Source organism: Pituophis catenifer, unplaced genomic scaffold (assembly GCF_029215685.1).
Source record: "Pituophis catenifer annectens isolate HBS135680 unplaced genomic scaffold, rPitCat1.0.hap2 SCAF_7, whole genome shotgun sequence".
Taxonomy (NCBI): Eukaryota; Metazoa; Chordata; class Lepidosauria; order Squamata; family Colubridae; genus Pituophis; species Pituophis catenifer.
The window spans coordinates 2,955,580-2,976,611 of record NW_027256887.1 but is presented as its reverse complement, the minus strand read 5'-3'; the positions used below and the strand labels follow the sequence as shown (position 1 = coordinate 2,976,611).

General features: G+C 41.0%; 1 protein-coding gene across 4 annotated transcripts in view; it reads right to left on the bottom strand.

The window, feature by feature from the left end:
* Positions 1-21,032, bottom strand: part of CACNA2D1 (calcium voltage-gated channel auxiliary subunit alpha2delta 1) — a 125,340-nt gene that overhangs the window by 32,699 nt on the left and 71,609 nt on the right. For 2 of the 4 annotated variants that reach the window (XM_070947418.1, XM_070947421.1), the window contains 8 exons: positions 20,423-20,494; positions 19,789-19,941; positions 17,582-17,634; positions 15,369-15,424; positions 15,160-15,289; positions 12,897-13,009; positions 9,916-9,995; positions 7,486-7,574 (listed from right to left, as the gene is read on the bottom strand). In XM_070947418.1, the coding sequence (XP_070803519.1) occupies positions 7,486-7,574; positions 9,916-9,995; positions 12,897-13,009; positions 15,160-15,289; positions 15,369-15,424; positions 17,582-17,634; positions 19,789-19,941; positions 20,423-20,494 (746 nt within the window). The remainder of the gene's footprint in view (positions 1-7,485; positions 7,575-9,915; positions 9,996-12,896; positions 13,010-15,159; positions 15,290-15,368; positions 15,425-17,581; positions 17,635-19,788; positions 19,942-20,422; positions 20,495-21,032) is intronic. The other 2 variants (XM_070947419.1, XM_070947420.1) reach the window with 1 other exon arrangement.

Sequence of the window (21,032 nt, the reverse complement as noted above, 5' to 3'; positions counted from 1 at the left end):
AAGGACTTTTCTCATGCGACACAGAAAATACAACAATCCTGTGCCCGTTTCATCAGCGTCTCACTGTTGAGCGACCAAAATCCTTTTCACATAGGCTGAAGTCTCCTCCCTTACTTGGCGATTATGAATTATCACAGTTACATAAGCATCATCAACAAACAAAGATGTTTTGTAACAACTTAGGATTTCCACTAAAAATCACCCCGGTTTAATTCGTACTGCTTGCTTTCGTTGAATAAGCAATTGTAAAAATCAAATTCATTGAATCACAAAATTCACTTAGACTGGGTGATTCACTTAATAATTATGGCAAACATGGTCATAAAATCAGGCACAATTCACTTAATGACTGCCTGGCTTAGCGATAGAAGTACCCTTTCTATTTGTGGTCGTAAATCAATAACGCAGTATATTGGCACAACGAAACTTGCCCATTATTGCGGCTGTAAACTATTTTAACCTTAACCAGTTGAATTTTCTTGATAGACCTCTAGGGCAGCCCCATTAAATACTGTAGCCCAGAGGTCTCCAAACTTGGCAACTTTAAGACTTGTGGACTTCGACTCCCAGAATTTTTCAGCCAGTCATGTTGTAGCCCATTAAATCTATCCATTCTTGGCCTCAATTTTTTTAAAAAATGAATATTTCAACCTTTTTCAAGTGACAGCCTTATAATAATATGACGACCAGCAATATATTTATATATAGATAGCTCTTGTTATTCTTTGGAGTTCCATTGAAGTGCAAAATAACAGATTGTGAAATTATGAAAAATAAGAACTTGAGGTTATGGAAATTGGGGAATCAAATTGTGCATCCTATGGCTATTCTGTTTTTCTGATATATGCACCCTCTATTTTCCTCTCATAAAATGGATGAAATTCCTATTTATCAACCACAGATATCTGAAACTTTGGGTGAGACCACAAATAATAGGTTCCTGCTTCTATTTGCACACAAGGGAAACAACAATACAGTTCTTTCAGATGCGATATAATATAAAAGTTATTATCACAAGCCTGCGCTGATTAAAATGCGACCTCAAATATGGTATGTGTGAGCAGGAAATCTTTTTCTTCCTTGTATTAAAATAACTTGGTCTCATTTTAAAATAACTCGGTCACAAAGTATTTTAGCAGCCTCCTAAACTGAAATTACTAATTTTGATTATTGGCCAAAATTACTTGGTTATTATTCGTTTTGGTTATCAGCCTTAAATAATACAGAAGGAAAGTAGGTGTCCAATTTTGTAAGCTAATATAAGAAAGGAAGTTACTTTTCATTAGCTACGGAATCTGGGGACGATTCAAAAACAAAATTCAAAATGGCAGCTGCAAATGTGTGATGACAACCCCACTCCCTTTCAATGTGCGTGCAGTGTGTATGTGTAATGCTCAGCTGTCTGGTTTGGCTCTGCAACCCAACAAGACAGACACAGACTTCAACAGATAGTTAGAACTGCAGAAAAAAACAATGGCTACCAACCTGCCTTCCATTGAGGATCTGTATACTGCACAAGTCAAAAAGTGGGCTGTGAAAATATCTACGGACCCCTCGCATCCTGGACATAAACTGTTTCAACTCCTACCCTCAAAACGACGCTATAGAGCACTGCACACCAGAACAACTAGACACAAGGAGAGTTTTTCCCCCAACGCCATCACTCTGCTAAAAAAATAATTCCCTCAACACTGCCAAACTATTTTCTAAGTCTGAACTACTATTATTCTTCTCATCCTTCCTATTACCTATCTCCTTTTCTACTCATGACTATAATTTTGTTGCTTGCATCTTTACGATTTATATTGTTTATTTAGTCTCCTAGTATGACTTACGTTGATTGCTCATTTAGTATCCGATGACTATCACTAAGTGATGTATCTTATGATTCATGATGAATGTATTTATGATGGCTATGATCATGATTTATCACTTATATCTTTTATGTACACTGAGAGCTTATGCACCGAAGACAAATTCTTTCTGTGTCCAATCACACTTGGCCAATAAATTCTTATTCTATTCTATTCTATTCTATTCTATTCTATTCTATTCTATTCTATTCTATTCTATTCTATTCTATTCTATTCTATTCTATTCTATTCTATTCTATTCTACTCTATTCTACTCTACTCTACTCTACTCTACTCTCTTCTATTATTTCTTCATTTCTCTTCTCTTCTCTTCTCTTCTCTTCTCTTCTCTTCTCTTCTCTTCTCTTCTCTTCTCTTCTCTTCTCTTCTCTTCTCTTCTCTTCTCTCCCCTCCCCTCCCCTCCCCTCCCCTCCCCTATTCTATTCTATTCTATTCTATTCTATTCTATTCTATTCTATTCTATTCTACTCTACTCTACTCTATTCTATTCTACTCTATTCTAAAGAGGTGGTGCTGACATCACAATATTGTGCCTGCCATCTTAACTGTTTTGATTTTTTTCAAGAACACCCTTTCTGTAAATTAGATGCAGAAGTGTTGATATGATAGGCAAGGAAAGGCAAGGGTTTTGTCACGCAAAAGGAATAAGGAATTGCTCACACCCACAAACACACACACAGAGTGAGTAATTGTCTAACCACCACATGCTCTTTGTCTATATTGGAAAAATGTCGTGTCGGTTTTTACAAATAAATAGCATGCATAAAGTCACCTTATTGGTATTCATGTCGCATGTAGAACAGTGCCTTGAAACGTAATATAAATGACTCAGAGAAAAGGGAGCTAAAGAGAGATTTATTTTCAGAAAGCTCCGAATAAAATCCTTTAAGCATTCAGAAGTTTGGAAATGAGGTATTTTTTTAGAATACCCAATGAGCCATTAATCATATTTTCAGGGAAACATGGCTAGTGGGGCTATCTTTACTCTCTTTTGCCATGGTTGGTCTATTTGTATTTACTTTGTGTTCTTTGTATTCTGTGGGGTTTTTTCCCCCAGTTCTTTCTCTTCTCTTTTGCTGTCTGTTGTGGTCCGCCAGCAGACTGTGGAACTGGCAGTGGAGTCGGACAGTGAGGAGGCTGGGGAAGACAATGGGCCAGTCCTGGAGTCTGGGGAAGGCCCGGATCAGGGCTCTGTGTCAGAGGCAGAGATGGGGCCGGGGCCATCTGGGAGTCATGCGTGGACTCCAGAGCCTCCAGAGGCTGACAGTAGAGAGGCAGAGGAACAGGAGGAGCCTGTTCCTAGTGCATGCATGCACAGAGCTGCCAGAAGGCAAAAGCAGCTAAAACAAAAGGGACAACTAAGGAGTAAGGCCTGGAGATGATTGGCCCCTTTTCATAAGGCTTAAAAGAGGAGCGAAGGAACGTGAGACCTTTGCAGGAAAGCAACGTTGTTAACTCTGTTCCCAGTCAGCATCTTTGTTTGATTCTGGACTCCATGTGACTTTGCCAAGTAAGGCCTTTGGCAGCATATCAAGGGAGATAAAGGTGGGTGATTATCCCGAAGGACTAATTGGGACTCAGCTGTGAATGAACAGAATTCCCAGCTGTTGCAATAAATATGTTTTTGGGACTACTTGTGTGTTTTAATGACTCCGGAAGCCATTCCTAGATCACAACACTGTCTCCAGGTACTGCCCCATCCGCTATCCAGATGTTTTTGTCTTGTTCTAATCAACTATTTCACATAGTGCAATGGGATGTGAAGCACAGGGAGTATTTATCGACTAAGTATAATAAGCGAGGTGAAATGGTTACGTTCAGCCAGCATCCAAATGAACGGGGGGAAAACCTCCAAAAATGGTTATGTTCAGCCAGCATACAAATGAACAGGGGGAAAAAACTGAAAAAACAAAACCAGATCAATTCCGAAAGAAGATATTCCTCTTGATTGTGGAATACTCACTTGGAATACATGCAAAGTAACTAAAGCCAGCTAGTTATAAGTCAACATATTTATGTTCTATGAAGATAAACCAATGCCAGAAATGGCTTAGAGGAACATGATGTCATTACAAATGAATATCAGATATCTAAAATATATCTGAAGATAATTAAATGCATTTTTTCCTTAATATAGGAATGCAGCCCGCCATGTTTTATTAGAAGTTCTTAGAGACAGATGACTTCCTCTAGAGATATTGTAAGACAATATGGAGAGATATCTTCTATAAATGTCCTGGTCAATGATATGATTCTCCAGAACTGCCGGAAAGTGAAAATTTCATTACAGGCAATCCTTGACTTATGACAGTTTGTTTAGTGACCATTCAAAGTAACGACAGAACTGAAAAATGTGACTTATGACCTTTTTTCACTCTTACGACCTTCCCAGCATCCCCATGATCATGTGATCAAAATTCAGATGCTTGGCAACTATCCTATCCTATCCTATCCTATCCTATCCTATCCTATCCTATCCTATCCTACCCTGTCCTGTCCTGTCCTGTCCTATCCTATCCTATCCTATCCTATCCTATCCTATCCTATCCTATCCTATCCTATCCTACTCTGTCCTGTCCTGTCCTGTCCTGTCCTATCCTATCCTGTCCTGTCCTGTCCTGTCCTGTCCTGTCCTGTCCTGTCCTGTCCTGTCCTGGTGGGAGGCTCCGCCCAGCTGCCCCGACGTCATCAAGGGGCTTCTGCATATACTTCAAGTATACATCAGGTATACTTCACACTTAAATTGCAAGAAATAATTATTTATTTCATTCTATTCTATCTTGATGTGTATTTATGACTTTACAGAACGACACCTCTGAAAAGAGAAACGGTCCTGTTGTGCTTTCTTTTTTTTTTCCTTAAACACTTTATTAAAGTTTTATTACATTAAAAACATAAAAAAATTATTTCACTCAACAACAGCTAATTGTGGTGTTTTTCTTGTGACTATAATTCGTGCATTATTTACAAAAATTAAATTATGCATATTTACATTCTTATTTTATCTATTACTTATACTTAATAATGATCTATCTTCAATCTATCTCCGTTCTATCCAGTTATACCACTGTTCCCACACATTGTAAAATAACGATGCCTCTTTATCTTTTAGACTCAGGGTTAATTTGTCCATTTCTGCGCAATTCATGACCTTTTGTATGACCAGTTTCTCTGCGGGTGTGCATGGCTGTTTCCAACATTGAGCAGTCCTGTTGTGCTTTCAACAACCTTAAACGGTGGTAAATATTTCAAAATTCAGGTTTTCCATCAACATTCCCCACCAGCCACCCCTACAGATTAATCCTTTGAACCTGCAAGTCACGGAAGACAAATTTAGTCTCTCACCTTTGAGAATCTATCTGCATCGAAGTGATACGAAAAAATCACCTCCTTGTATTCATCTGCACATTGTGTATTTATTTTTTTTATTTTTTATTTTATTTTAATTTGATTTATATGCCGCCCTTCTCCGGAGACTCAGGGCGGCTTACAATGCTTAAGCAATAGCCTTCATACTTTTGTATATTTATGCAAAGTCAGCTTATTGCCCCCACAAATCGGGTCCTCATTTTACCTACCTTTGAAAGGATGGAAGGCTGAGTCAACCTTGAGCCCGGTGAGATTCGAACCTGCAGTAATTGCAGGCAGCTGTATTAATAACAGGGTGCTTTAAACCACTGTACTACCAAGGCTCTTATCTCTTATGTTTGTTCTCTTATGTTTTACTTTACTCAGCCATCCTGAGTCTTCGGAGAGGGGCGGCATATAAATTGAATTAATTAAATTAAATTAAATTTATTCAAGAAATGCCACTGATTCCAATGTTTGTATAGTATTAGCAGACAGCACTTCTAAAAACCATACAGCTATGGTTTTTGTGAATATTAACCGAGCCAAGTTATTTTCAGACTGATCATGTTCTTTTAGATTGCTGATTTGTTGCTGTTATGGTTTTACGGGGGATTTTATATTCCACAGTATTAGCTCTCTACAAACTCACCCATTGTCTACGAATATTGCCGATTTGAGCTGTGCAAAGTTTTGACTGAAGAACCGTTCATTGAAATCATCCTTTAGAGTGATGTTCAAACCACAAATTCAAACTGACTCGACACAATTCTTTGAATCGAAATGCAAATTCTAATTAAATTGACTCGAATCCTTAAATTAGATTTTGGCTGATCCACATACCCATATTGTCTGCATAAATTCAGGGACTATAGCATATGGATGCATAATAGGAATGAGAAGGGGAGCCAGATCAGAAGTTCTATCTTGTCAAATGCTTTCTTAACTGACAACCAGAAATCCACAGTTAGGCTAGGAGATTTTTGTTCTTCAGAAAATGACTAAAAACCGGATTAGGAATGATAACTGTGTAAAGTCTATGTCCCTTCCTTGAATTGTGCCCCATCCCTTCCATGTGAGAATTAAAGATCTGCAAAAACAATGAAATGAAAATAGAAATTCTAGTTTGGTGATCCTAATAGACAGAGAGAGAGAGAGAGAGAGAGAGAGAGAGAGAGAGAGAGAGAGAGAGAGAGAGAGAGAGAGAGAGAGAGAGTGGAAGGGCTGAACATTGGGAGAACAAGTGAATTGATGACACCCCCCCCCCCCAAATATGAAGTAACCAAAGATTGTTTCAGAAAAGAAGGAAGGAAGAAGGAGAGATGGAAGGGAAGGAAGGGAAGGAAAGAAAAGGGAGGGGAGGGGAGGAGAGGAGAGGAGAGGAAAGGAAAATGTAGGAAGGGAAGGGGAGGGGAGGGGAAGGGAAGGGAAGGGAAGGGAAGGAAAGGAAAGGAAAGGAAAGGAAAGGAAAGGAAAGGAAAGGAAAGGAAAGGAAAGGAAAGGAAAGGAAAGGAAAGGAAAGGAAAGGAAAGGAAGAAAGGACACTGATAAGGGAGGAGGAAGGAAGGAAGGAAGGAGGAAGAAGAGAGGGAAGGGAAGAGAAGGGAAGGGAAGAGAAGGGGGAAGGGGAATGGAAAGGAAAGGAAGGGAAAGGAAAGAAAAGGAAAGGAAGGGAAAGGGGAAGGGGAAGGAAAATGTAAGGAGGGAAGGAAAGGAAAGGAAGTGAAGAACAGAAAAGGAAGGAAAGGGAAGGGATGAGAAGAGAATAGAGGAGAGGACAGCAGAGGAAAGGAAAATGTAGGAAGGGGAAGGGAAGGGAAGGAAAATGTAGGAAGGGAAGGGAAGGAAAGGAAGTGAAGAACAAAAAAGGAAGGGATGGGATGAGAGGAGAAGAGAAGAAAGAAAAGGAAAATGTAGGAAGGGAAGGAAGTGAAGGACAGAAAAGGAAGGGAAGGGATAAGAGGAGAGGAGAGGAGAGGAAAGGAAAATGTAGGAAGGGAAGGGGAAGAGAAGGGAAGGGAAGGGAAGGGAAGGGAAGGGAAGGGAAGGGAAGGGAAGGGAAGGATCTTAACCAGCTCCTAACCCCTTTCTGAGAGAAACCAAGTTCTGAAGAAGCCTAATATCCATCAGCCCTCCCTTTCATAATGTCATCGGTTATATGCATTCTTAGCTCCCTTTGTGTCCTTGCAAAAACAACAACAACAACAACAACTTTGGGTCGAGGGAAATGAAACAAAACACAAAATTAGAGAAAGGAACTGACCATCCACACCACATGAAAACTTGCAGAAAAATGAAGACAGAGGTGGGCGTCATGGCAGTGGCGAAGCTCCTCGTGCATAGAGGCTGATCCTATTAGTAACGGGGCAAAGTCGCAAACAGAGGAAAAGGAAAGGAAACACAGAAAGAAACACACAGAAGATGAAATTTCATGCAAAGTTGGCTGGCCGATAGAAGAGATAATGTGAAAAGCAAAAAAAAAAAAAAAGCAAAAGATCTTACAGAGAGAAACTGGAAAGGAAACTTAACCCAAGATATCAAAATGCTACCATTACGTCACTAACATAGAGAAGAGCACATCAAGCTAAATAAGCAAGAGTCCTTTGTACGTTCACACACAAATATCCAGTTTTGTCAATCGTGGAGAACATCAAATGTTTCGGCGAGTCCTTCACCTTTGTTCCCAGGAAGTTCTCGTGTATCAACATTTTCAAGGCTCGAACGCCTGTCTCTGATGTTCTCACACATACGTGTTTGTTGCGACCTAAACTGAATGTATGACACGGATCTTGGACTGTAAAATTTTTGGCTTGGGGGAAAAACTCTCCTGGAATCATAGGATCATAGACTTCTAGGACTGAAGGGACCTTGGAGGTCTTCTGGTTGGGCAGAAAGTATTGAAGATGGAGAGTTTGTTGCATTTTGAAGCAAATATTGAATCCCAAATGAAGATAGAGAACTTTGACTTCACAAGTACGGTGTGTGCCATTTTTTTTAAAGAAAGAAAAAATTGCTTAAAAAAATTATTTAAATCATGAGTTCTCATGAATGTCATGCTCTGTATAAATACTGATCTGAATTTCTACGGAGGAATCCCCTGTTGAACAGAGGACAGTCAAGATAATCTTTGTGTTACAATATGTGGTATTTTAACACACACATATATATTCCAGGGGTGAAATCCAATTTTTTTCCCTACTGGTTCTGTGGGCGTGGCTTGGTGGGTGTGGCAGGGGAAGGATATTGCAAAATCTCCATTCCCACCCCACTCCAGGGGAAGGATATTGCAAAATCTCCATTCCCTCCCACTCTGGGACCAGCCAGAGGTGGTATTTGCCAGTTCTCTGAACTACTCAAAATTTCCGCTACCTGTTCGCCAGAACCTGTCAGAACCTGCTGAATTTCACCCCTGATATACTCTATGGAGGACTCCCCTGATGAACTCAGGAAAGTCAAGATAATTTTTGTGTTCTGGTATGCGATGTTTTAACACACACACACACACATATTTGTGTATGTATAGTCCCTTTTGTTGTTATCTATCTAGCTTGGATCTAACCTTTTCTGTCAAAGTTAAATATTTGTCCCGAAATTGCTTTGCTGGATTCCAGCAATTGTCAGGACGCCAATTTTTATTTTTATTTTAAAAAATACTGTGGTCACTTCATAACGTGAGCAAAATTAAGTACCCTGTTTCCCCAAAAATAAGACCTCCCCTGATAATAAGCCCAATTGGGCTTTTGAGTGCATGCGCTAAAATAAGCCCCCCCTGAAAATAAGCCCTCCCCGAAAATATTTAAACGCATGCACAGTCGGTCCCCACCATTTCCTCTGGTTAGGGTTAGGGAGACAGAGCTGGAAATCAGGTAAGACGGCAAGAGGAGCCCCGTCTTGCTCCACACGCCCCAAAATAATAAGACCTCCCCGAAAATAAGGCCAAGCACTTATTTTGGGGTTCAGAAAAATATAAGACAGGGTCTTATTTTCGGGAAAACACAGGTAATTACTTTGTTTCCCTGAAAATACAACCTACTCAGAAAGTAAGCCCTAGCTTGATTTTTACATGTGTGCCCAATATAAGCCCTACAATATATATATATATAAGACAGGGTCTTATTTTCAGGGAAACACGGTATATCTGCGTCATCGGGATCACGTACCATCTTTTTACAAGGGATCCTCTTCGAAACAAAGAGGCACAGAACATCCTCCAGATTCACAATGAGCCCATGAATAAAGAGATATTTGGAATGGGGGAAAAATGCATTGGCAGAAAGTGAGTCAGAAAGGAGCGGAAAAATACAACAACAACCCACAATATCGAAAAGGTCAGTTTTCAAGGCTGTCAAAGACACCGTGGAAGATTGCCATGGCTGTGTAGAGAAATCCAGCACAGACTGTCTTATATTTTTCATTTTATTTTTTTTTATTTTAAAAAAAGATAGGAATTGTGTGTGAAAGCACAATCGCTGAAAGGCAAGGCAGCTCAGAAAAAAGCAGCCGTCGTCAGTTTTAAGGTTAATTGTGAGAACATTTGCATTAGAAGGGCTCTGATCTGGAACGGGAGCAGTATGTGTAATGAGAAAGAGAGAGAGAGAGAGAGCGAAGTCAATTAAAGATGGAAACTATTCTCAGGAAGGGAGAAATAGGAAAAAAAAGAAAGATCTTACATCTAAATGAAGAGAAGACTTACTTTAGCGTCGTCAAAGCAAGCATCTGGCCCTTTCCTGTATCTGGGATGCTGAACCATTTCACAAGGGTTCGGTCCTTCATCTGCCCATCGGTTAAGGAACACAACACAATTCTCTCACAATTCCCGGTCTCTCTCTCACACACACACACATAACTGTGGTTTAAGATACAGGTAAAGGTTCCCCTTGCACATATGTGCTAGTCGCTCCCGACTCTAGGGGGCGGTGCTCATCTCCATTTCAAAGCCGAAGAAGCCAGCGCTGTCCGAAGATGTCTCCATGGTCATTGTGGCCGGCATGACTCAACGCCAAAGGCGCACGGAACGCTGTTCCCTTCTCACCAAAGGTGGTCCCTATTTTTCTACTTGCATTTTTTTACGTGCTTTTGAACTGCTAGGTTGGCAGAAGCTGGGACAAGTCACGGGAGCTCATCCCATTACGCGGCACTGGGGATTCGAACTGCTGAACTGCCGACCTTTCGATTGACAAGCTCAATGTCTTAGCCACTGAGCCACCGCTTCCCTTGGGAAACACTGAACTGTGGTTTAGTGGGTTTATTAACATTCCCCCAATTCCCTTCACCCAAAACCCAAGATTGTCCCGAGCAGACCAATGCTAATCCACCGAACAATGGCCAGTGAGTTCACCAGGCACTTGAAAGTTTCCTGATCAAATTAAACCCATCAGACAAAATAAAATCCACAACACAAGAGGCAAGAAAAAGCCAGAGTTCACAAGGCACAGGGTCAATCCAAAGCAAGGAAAGAATCACAACGACCAGAAAACACGCTGCTAGGAAATGAACGTTGCTCCCAGCACCGCTTCAATCAATCAATCAGAATAGAGCTGGAAGGGACCTTGGAGGTCTTATAGTCCAGCCCCTCTTTGCTCAAGTAGGAGACCCTATACCCGTGATGGCGAACCTATGGCATGCGTGCCACAGATGGCACATGGAGCCATATCTGTGGGCACATGAGCATTGCCCTAGCTTAGCTCTGGCATGTGCAGCTGAGTTTTGGGCCTTCTGGGCCCACCGGAAGTCAGGAAATGGGCTGTTTCTGGCTTTTGGAGAGCCTCAGAGGGGGGGGAGGACGCCTTTTTCACCCTTCCCAGGCTCTTAGAAAGGCTCTGGAGCCTGGGGAGGGCAAAAAACAGGCTTTGCAGTCCCAGTGGAAATCAGGAAACGGGTCATTTCCAGCCTCCAGAGGGCCTCTGGGTGGGTGGGTAAGGCCGTTTTCGCCCTTCCCAGGATCTTAGAAAGCCTCTGGAGCCTGGGGAGGGGGAAAAATGGGCCTACCGGGCCCATCGTGTGCCAAAAGCGGGGGAAACACGGGGAGTTGGGTGCACATGCATGGGGCGCATTGAATTCTGGTTGTGGGCACACGCAACCCCCCCCCACGCTCCCCACGCTTTTGACACGCGACTGCAAAAAGGTTAGCCATCACTGCCCTATACCATTTTGGACAAAGGGCTGTCCAGTCTCTTCTTAAAAACCTCCGGTGATGAAGCACCTACAACTTCTGAAGGCAACTTCTGTTACACTGGTTGTTTTGTCCTCATTGTTAGGAAATTTCTCCTTGGGTCTAGGTTGCTTGTCTCCTTGATTAGTTCCCTTCCATTGTTTCTTTGTCTTGCCTTCAGGTGCTTTTGTGCCTAAGACAGGACTAGAACTCCCCGTCTCCTGGTAACTGGCCCAAAGTCACCCAACTGGTTTTTGTGCCTAAAACGGGACTAGAACTCCCTTTCTCCTGGTAACTGGCCTAAAGTCACCCAACTGGCTTCTGTGCCTAAGACAGGACTAGAACTCCCTGTCTCCTGGTAATTGGCCCAAAGTCACCCAACTGTCCTTTGTGCCTAGGCAGGACTAGAATTCACAGTCTCCTAATTTCTAGCCTGGTGCCTTCACCACTAGACCAAACTGCTTTAAAAAAAAAAAAATAATAATAATGGTATTGTTCTAAAGCTGGGAGCCTGGATAGCTCAGCAGACTAATGCATTGTAATTTAACTCCAGCTGTCTGCAATTAGTAAGTTCGAATCTTGCCAGGCTCAAGATTGACTCAGCCTTCCATCCTTTCTAAGGTAGGTGAAATGAGGACCCAGTTTGTGGGGGCAATAAGCTGACTTTGTATAAATATACAAAAGTATGAAGGCTATTGCTTAACGCATTGTAAGCCGCCCTGAGTCTCCGGAGAAGGGCGGCATATAAATCAAATTTAAAAAAAAAAAGCTATGTTTATGTTTTACCCTGGAGATGGTCTATCTCTGTCTACTTGCTAAAGGTGAATATTGACTTAATGGAACACAATCAACCAGTCAATGGAAATGAACATCTTAAGACCGTACAGAAAGGAAGCTGGTATGGAATAACATCACATCACGTTGCCCAAAAATGGAAGAGTAAAGAAATCCCCTTGGAAGAAGAAGAAGAAGTGCTAATCAAAATCCTCAACTGTGCAGAAATGGACAGACTTACCTTGGATAAGTTCAAGGATAAAACTGAATCAGCGTACTACGAAATCTGGACTAAATTTTATGAACGGTTGGACAGGAGGAGGAATGCCAAGATGAAGGTGTAATGAATGTCTAGAAATGGACACGTCAACGTATGTTAAATCTGTATGTGTGAGATATGATTATATTCAGTATAGATGTAGCTGTTTAGAAGGAATTAATTTATACACTTGACATGCAAGAAGTAACGTACATTTGTACAAAGATAAAGACGTATGTCATGTATTTGCTTAAATTTGACGATAATGGTGAAAACCAGAGAGGTTAAACCACGCCTATTGTTTTTTAACTTGAATTACTAATAAAAAACTTTTTTTAAAAAAAAAGAATAACATCACATCACACCAACACCCAGACACAAAATAACTACTGGTTTGGGTTTTAGTTTTGAAACATATTCTCCAGATGTTTCCAATGTTCTTTTGTAAGCAAAATAGAAATCCAGTCTCAAGTCAAGCGGGAAAGGATACCAGGTTTCTCTGCTTGCATCAGGGGCCTCGCATCACAATGATGACACAACTCTTTACTGTCACTCATGATGAAAACCAAATTGGTGTTGGAAATCTTCTCTGCGTGAAAAAGCCTGAGAAGAAAAAAAAAAGCCAAACGACACCCAACAGTTAAAGGCTGAGATCCAGGGAATTTCAGTATTAGAAAATGAACAACAGTCCGTGCAAATATTGTCTGAAATAGTTGCAAATAGGCACCATTGTGTGGAGGAATGGAGTCTGGATTCCAGAGGAGCAAGAGGCGACTCAGCCCGGAGAGATTGTGTGAGAGAAAGTGGGTGAAGACGGCTCCTCCTTAACAGTTCCCAGAATATATCTTTTATGGAAGTGTTAGCATGCTTTCGTTTGGCAAGATTCTGTCTTTAGGTGAGGAATAGTATAGAAGTTTGGTTGGAAGAATCGCAGTGTGTCTTTCTTGGTTTATGGAGCCTGACACAGATTGTGTGAGAGAAAGAGGGTGAAGACAGCTCCTCCTTAACAGCTCCTGGAATATACAGTATGCTTTATGGGAATGTTACCATGCTTTAGTTTGGCAAGATTCTGTCTTTAGGAACAATACAGAAATTTGCTTGGAAGAATCACAGTGTGTCTTTCTTGGTTTATGGAGCCCGACACGTTCTTTCCAAGAGTACCCAGCCTTGCAAAGAAGGTTTATGAAGCAATTGAGACCATCCTGCTTCAGCTGCAATCCTATGAAAATCATCATGCTGGCCCTTGCAAAGGATACGGCTGCCATCATGCTCAAAATAACGCGCCTCTCACCCCTTCCATTCCACAACGTTCTGTCATAAGGACTGTAAAACACACGCTATTGAAATATATCTAAATTGTGCAAGACTTGAAGAATGGTGAAGATTTGATTTTCTGCAGTCTCTTAAAAGCAGCAATTCTGGGGTGACGGGGGAGAGAGAGACAACACGTGGCTGTTTTAAAGGTTGCAAAGCAATCCCAAAGATGCTTTTTTGAGAGGCAACTGGGCTTCCTTGTTTTTCTTTGAAGTCGTTTTGCTTCTCACCCAAGAAGCTTCCTCAGCTCTCCAGTTGCCTCCTGAAAAAGCACCTTTGGGACAATCATGACCTGGATGACTGATAATCTTCATAGACTGTTGCAAAGCAATGTTTTAACGCATTTATGCTTCTTTAAATTTTGAATACCGTGTTTCCCCGAAAATAAGACCCTGTCTTATATTATTTTGAACCCTGAAATAAGCACTTGGCCCAGGGGTGAAATGCTCCCGGTTTGGACCAGATCGCCCGATCCGGTAGCGATGGAGGCGGGTGGTTCGAAGAACTGGTAGCAAAAATCCCTCCCCCCCTCCCATGCCCAGCTGAACCGTGCAATCATCAGAGGCTTTTTATTTTTAATTTTTAAAAGCATTTTTTCTACAACCTCTTCGGCCAAAAAAATGCTTTTAAAAGTAAAAAAAGAAAGCCTCTGATGATCGTGCGGCTCAGCTGGGATTGTCATAGGCTTTTAAAAGCAATTTTCTGAAGAGGTTGTAGAAAAAATGCTTTTAAAAGCCTCTGACAATCCAAGCTGAGTTGCCTGATCAGCAGAGGCTTTTTTTTCTTTTAAAAGCTTCTGACGATCCAAGCTGAGTTGCCTGATCAGCAGAGGCTTTTTTTTCTTTTAAAAACATTTTTTCTACAACCTCTTTGGTCAAAGAGGTTGTAAAAAACAATGCTTTTAAAAGCCTCTGATGATCCCAGCTGAGTTGCCTGATTGGCAGAGGCTTTTTTTTCTTTTAAAAGCTTCTGACGATCCCAGCTGAGTTGCCTGATTGGCAGAGGCTTTTTTTTCTTTTAAAAGCCTCTGATGATCCAAGCTGAGTTGCCTGATCGGCAGAGACTTTTAAAAGAAAAAAAAAACCTCTGCCAATCAGGCAACTCAGCTGGGATCGTCAGAGCCTTTTGAAAGCATTTTTTTATAAAGCCTTTTGAAAGCATTTTTTTGCCGAAGAGGTTGTAGAAAAAATGGTTTTAAAAGTCAAAAAAAAAAAATTGGCCACACCCACCCAGTCACATTACCCCCACCATCACCAAGCCACGCCCACAGAACCGGTAGTAACAAATTTTAGATTTCACCCCTGGCTCGGCCTTATTGGGTATGCGCTCAATAGCCCAATTGGGCTATTTTATTATCAGGGGATGTCTTATTTTGGGGGAAACAAGGTATTATGAAGGGGGGCGGGGAAATGCATTAAGAGTTTCAAAATGACACCTACCTAGAACAGTTGATACAGTCCAGAATGCCATTGAAGGATTTATCGTCAGACCCAAAGAAATATTGTGTTTGTACCGTGATACAACTCTGCTTGGATGGGAAGCCGCTGAAATCTTCTTCTTCCACTTCCGCTGGGGAACAAAAAACATGGTCACCTCTGTGTGACGTTGCCGATGGATACAACTTTTCTCTCCCGTTTTCTTCACTTACCTGCCCCAAGGAAACGTGGGAAGGTCAGCCCCCAGACCAGCTGCTGCAAAATAGACCTAGGTCAACAAATAACGACACAGAGATAGAACAACCACATCAGTATCCATTATAGCAACCCCAGCAATGAAGAATTCTTACATTTTCCTCTGTTGCTAATTCCATGTTTTGTACACAGGTAGCCCTCGACTTATGGCCGGTCACTTAGTGGCCATTCAGAGTTAGGATGGAACCCTCGAAAGGTACTTTCAGCCTGGTTCTGAAGTTCTGGTGGCCACCATTTCCCCCCCTCCCATAATAAGAGCCTTGATAGTACAGTGGTCTAAGCACCCTGTTATTAACACAGTTGCCTGCAATTACTGCTGGTTCGAATCTCTCCAAGGCTCAAGGTTGACTCAGCCTTCCATCCTTTCTAAGGTAGGTAAATTGAGGAGCCAGTTTGTGGGGGCAATAAGTTGACTTTGTATAAAATATACAAAAGTATGAAGGCTATTGCTTAACGCACAGTAAGCCGCCCTGAGTCTCCGGAAAAGGGTGGCATATAAATCAAATTTTTTTTTAAAAAAATCACACCTCTGGATTTTGGCTCTGCAACCCAACAAGACAGACACAGGCTTCAGGGGATAAGTAGAACTGCAGAAAAAACAATGGCTACCAACCTGCCTTCCACTGAGGATATGTATACTGCACGAGTCAAAAAGAGGGCTGGGAAAATATCTACAGACCCCTCGCATCCTGGACATAAACTGTTTCAACTCCTACCCTCAAAACGACGCTATAGAGCACTGCACACCAGAACAACTGGACACAAGGACAGTTTTTCCCCGAACGCCATCACTCTGCTAAACAAGTAATTCCCTCAACACTGACAAACTAAGTCTACACTACTATTAATCTTCTCCTCCTTCCTATTACCTATCCCACTTATTACCTATCCTCCCACTTATGACTATAACCATGTTGCTTGTATCTTTACAATTTATATTGTTTTTATGGTTTCCTTGTACGATTTGATTGCTTATTAGTAACCCATGACTATCACTAAATGTGATTCTTGATGACAAAAAACATCATAAATTTCAGTCCTGTCACTGTAGGATGTTACAAAACAGCTGTAAATATAGGATGGTTCCCGAGTGGCCAAAATAGAATTCTTTATTGGCCAAGTGTGATTGGACACACAAGGAATTTGTCTTTGGTGCATACGCTCTCAGTGTACATAAAAGAAAAGATACGTTTGTCAAGAATCGTAAGGTACAACACTTAATGATAGTCATAGAATAGAATAGAATAGAATAGAATAGAATAGAATAGAATAGAGAATACGGTAAAGTAGAGTAGAGTAGAGTAGAGTAGAGTAGAGTAGAGTAGAGTAGAGTAGAGTAGAATAGAATAGAGAATAGAGTAGAGTAGAGTAGAGTAGAGTAGAGTAGAGTAGAGTAGAATAGAATAGAATAGAATAGAATAGAATAGAATAGAATAAATAGAATAGAAAATAGAAAAGAATAGAATAGAATAGAGAATACAGTAGAGTAGAGTAGAGTAGAGTAGAGTAGAGTAGAATAGAATAGAATAGAATAGAATAGAATAGAATAGAATAGAATAGAATAGAATAGAATAGAAAAGAAAAGAAAATAGAAAAGAATAGAATAGAATAGAGAATACAGTAGAGTAGAGTAGAGTAGAGTAGAGTAGAGTAGAGTAGAGTAGAGTAGAATAGAATAGAATAGAATAGAACAGAACAGAACAGAACAGAACAGAACAGAACAGAACAGAATAGAATTCTTTATTGGCCAAGTGTGATTGACACACACAAGGAATTTGTCTTTGGTTGCATAAACTCTCAGTGTACATAAAAGAAAAGATACAGCTTCCCTTCAGAAGTTGTGAGTGCTTCATCACTGGAGGTCTTTAAGAAAAGACTGGACAATTGTCTGAAATGGAATAGGGTGTCCTGTTTGAGCAAGGGGTTGGACTAGAATAGCAGCCCCCAATCTTTTTGGGTATCAAGGACTGGTTGAACGGAGAGTGTTTTTTTCACGGACCGGAGATGTCATGCCATAGCCCAGTCCATAAACCAGGGTTTGGGTACCCCTGGACTAAAAGACCTCCAAAGTCCCTTCCGACTCTATTTTATATCCTATCCTTACAGAATTTGATCAAGACATTCATACGTTTCAAATGTGTAATGATCCTGTCTGTAAATTCCAACTTACCAGGCAGCTGCAGATGCCCACCATCCAAGATGTAAAATATCTGCTATGGTAGGCTAGAAAAAGAGGAAACAAAGAGCAGAATTTTAGAAGCATCTCTGAAAACACCAATGGATTCTCTCCATCCAACCTCCAGATGTGGATTGACTGATTTATTTATTTTATGGAATTTCACTGCCACCTCTGGTTTTCTGGGAGGCTAAGTTTTATTAGCTTTTTTTTTTTAACATGCTGATATTGTTAATGCTAATAATATCTTTACTGTACCTCTTAATACCCAAACAATTATCTAAAGAGGTTCTCAATCATCCAAGACATGGTTGTCCCCAAAGGTGCTTTTTCCAAAAGACAACTTTTGATATATGGTATAGGTTCTTCTGCTTGAACAGGGGGTTAGACTAGAAGACCTCAAAGATCCCTTCCAACTCTCTTCTCTTCTCTTCTCTTCTCTTCTCTTCTCTTCTCTTCTCTTCTCTTCTCTTCTCTTCTCTTCTCTTCCCTTCCCTTCCCTTCCCTTCCACTCCACTCCACTCCACTCCACTCCACTCCACTCCACTCCACTCCACTCCACTCTACTGTATTCTATTCTATTCTATTCTATTCTATTCTATTCTATTCTATTCTATTCTATTCTATTCTATTCTACTCTACTCTACTCTACTCTACTCTACTCTACTCTACTCTACTCTACTCTACTCTATTCCTTCCAACTCTGTTATTCTATTCCATTCCATTCCATTCCATTCTACTGGACTTTCTTGAAATTTTCTTTGAAAACATTTCACTCCACATCCAAGAAGCTTCTTCAGTTCATTTCAAAGTCCAATTGCCTTTTGGAAAAAGCAGCTTTGGGATACCAAAACATTATACAACTGTTGAGTCTTAGTGACCACATAGATTTTTCTCCATGACATTCTAACCCTAACCTATCCCTGATCCTCATTGCTACTGTAACTGTACTGTAACTGAGGCCATCATCCATCTTGCTCCTGATTGTCCTTCTCTTTTCTCCCACCTTTCCCAGCATTTGAGCCTTCTCCAGAGAGCTGGGTCTTCATATCATGTCCGAAGTAGCATAATGTAAGCCTGGTCATCTACGCCTCAAATGAAAAATCTGGGTTAATTTGTTTCATAGTCCATCAGCTTGTTTCCTTGGTTGTCCATGGTATCTTTAATAGTCTTCTCCAACACCAAAGTTCAAAGGCCTCAATACTCTTCTTATCTTTTCTTCTTTGAAGTCGAACTTTCACATCCATGAAATAACACAAGTCTTGTCCCAAAGATGCTTTTTTCAAACTTTGTTTTTTCAACTTTGTTTTTTTCTTAAAGACCTTTCACTTCTCATCCAAGAAGCTTCTTCAGATGTTTCATTTCTTAAAGACCTTTCTCTTCTCATCCGAGAAGCTTCTTCTCAGAAGAGAAGAGAAACATTTTCAAGGAAAAAAACAAAGTCTAGTTGCCTTTGAAAAAAGCATCTTTGGGACAACCATAACCTGGATGACTGAGAATTTCCGTAGATATCTAACACAAGGCTTACACGGTTCTGATCTTTATAAGTGTAGATGCATCATGGCATCTCAATATCATTTCCAAGGCCTTTATAGCTGTTTTAGTGTGTGATATACTGTATTTCTTGACTGTTGATGGTTGATCATTAAAAGCAGAAGCTATTCACCATTGCAATATCTTCTTCATCATCATTTCTAAGGCTGGTTGTTCTACTTGCTGCCATTCTTATAATCTCTTTTTAATACCTTGTAGAAGTCACTTACTAGCACTAGCGCTTAGATTTATATACCACTTCACAGTGCTTTACAGCACTCTCTAAGCGGCTTATAGAGTCAGCCTATTGCCCCCAACAATCTGGGTCCTCATTTTACCGATCTCGGAAGGATGGAAGGCTGAGTCAACCTTGAGCCAGTCAGGATCGAACCACTGGCAGTGGGCAGAGTCAGCCTGCAGTCCTGCATTCTAACCACTGCGCCACCGTGGCTCCTTACACCCTTTCTATGCCCTTCTCAATATGTACTTTATTTCTTATTTTCCTCGGTTTTTCATCATTTTAGATTTGACACCGGCATTGGTTAGCGATCGTAACAAAGCCGAAGCGATATGAATCAAAAATGAATCAAAGCGATATGAATCAAATTACTGTTGCTAACTGGGGCATTGGTAAAGAATTTTTTTGGAAAGGTGCAATGCCTACTGACCACATTGATGGAGCGAAGTCCTGCTCCTTGTTTCGGTTCATCTTCTGGATCGCACACCGACTGATAGTCGTAAGACTTGTTGAAGGCGTACAAGGACATATTAATGAGATTTCGCATGAGGCCTGGGTCAATCTCCCCAAAGAATTTTCCGATCTAAGGCACAAAGAAAGGTCAGTCTTCAAACAGAGATCAAGTAACTCCTGGATCAGGGGTGAAATGCTACCGGTTCACTTCGGTTTCAGGCGAACCAGTAGTGATAAAAACTACCAGTTCAGGCAAACCGGTAGTTTAAAAAAGCTACCGCTTCTTCCGAACTGGTATTTCCAATGATCAGCTGTGCCACACGGTTTGGCTTTGCTAGAAAGCAGGAAATCCTGCTTTCTAGCTAAGCTAAATCACGCGGCACAGCTGATCCCCCCCCCTTGCTGTCTGTTCTACTTACCTTGCCAAGCCTCCTTTTGGGACATACTGTGCATGTATGCACGTAGCATGCACTTAGCGTGCAGCACGCATGCACGGCCAGCAAACCGGTAGCAAACCGGTTCAGATTTCACCACTGTCCTGGATGTATTTCCTTAAAAAATACTGCTTCATTAATAAGGTATTCTGCATAGGGCTTAATCCAATCACGTACCTCTGGGACATAGTTATCTTGGTTTGTCATCAAAAGAAAACCCCCATCATCAAGAATGACACAGTCAATGTGCTAGAAGAAAGAAGAATATAACAAAATATAATAAAACAATTATTGAAATTTACATTCCCGTCGAATGCAGGTCGCCCTCGACTTACAACGACAACCGAGCCCAAAATGTTGCTAATTCGTTCAGTAAATTTTGCCCCCATTTTACGACCATTCTTGCCACTTGTGGGTAAGTGAATCACTGCAGCTCTTAAGTTAGTAACACGGCTGGTTAAGTGAATCTGGCTTCCCCGTTGTCTTTGCTCGTCGGAAGGTCGCAAGAGGTAATCACATGACACCCCCCCAGGGACACAGCAACCGTCATAAGTGTGAGTGAGTTGCCAAAGGATCTGAATGGTGATCACGTGATCCTGGGGATATTTACAACGGTTGTGTGAAAAGTGGCCATGAGCCTCCTTTTTTCAGTTGCTGTTGTTTGTTTGTTTGTTTGTTTGTTTGTTTGTTTGTTTGTTTATTTATTTATTTATTTATTTATTTATTTATTTATTTAATCAAATTTCTATACCGCCCTACTCCCGAAGGACTCAGGGCGGTGAACAGC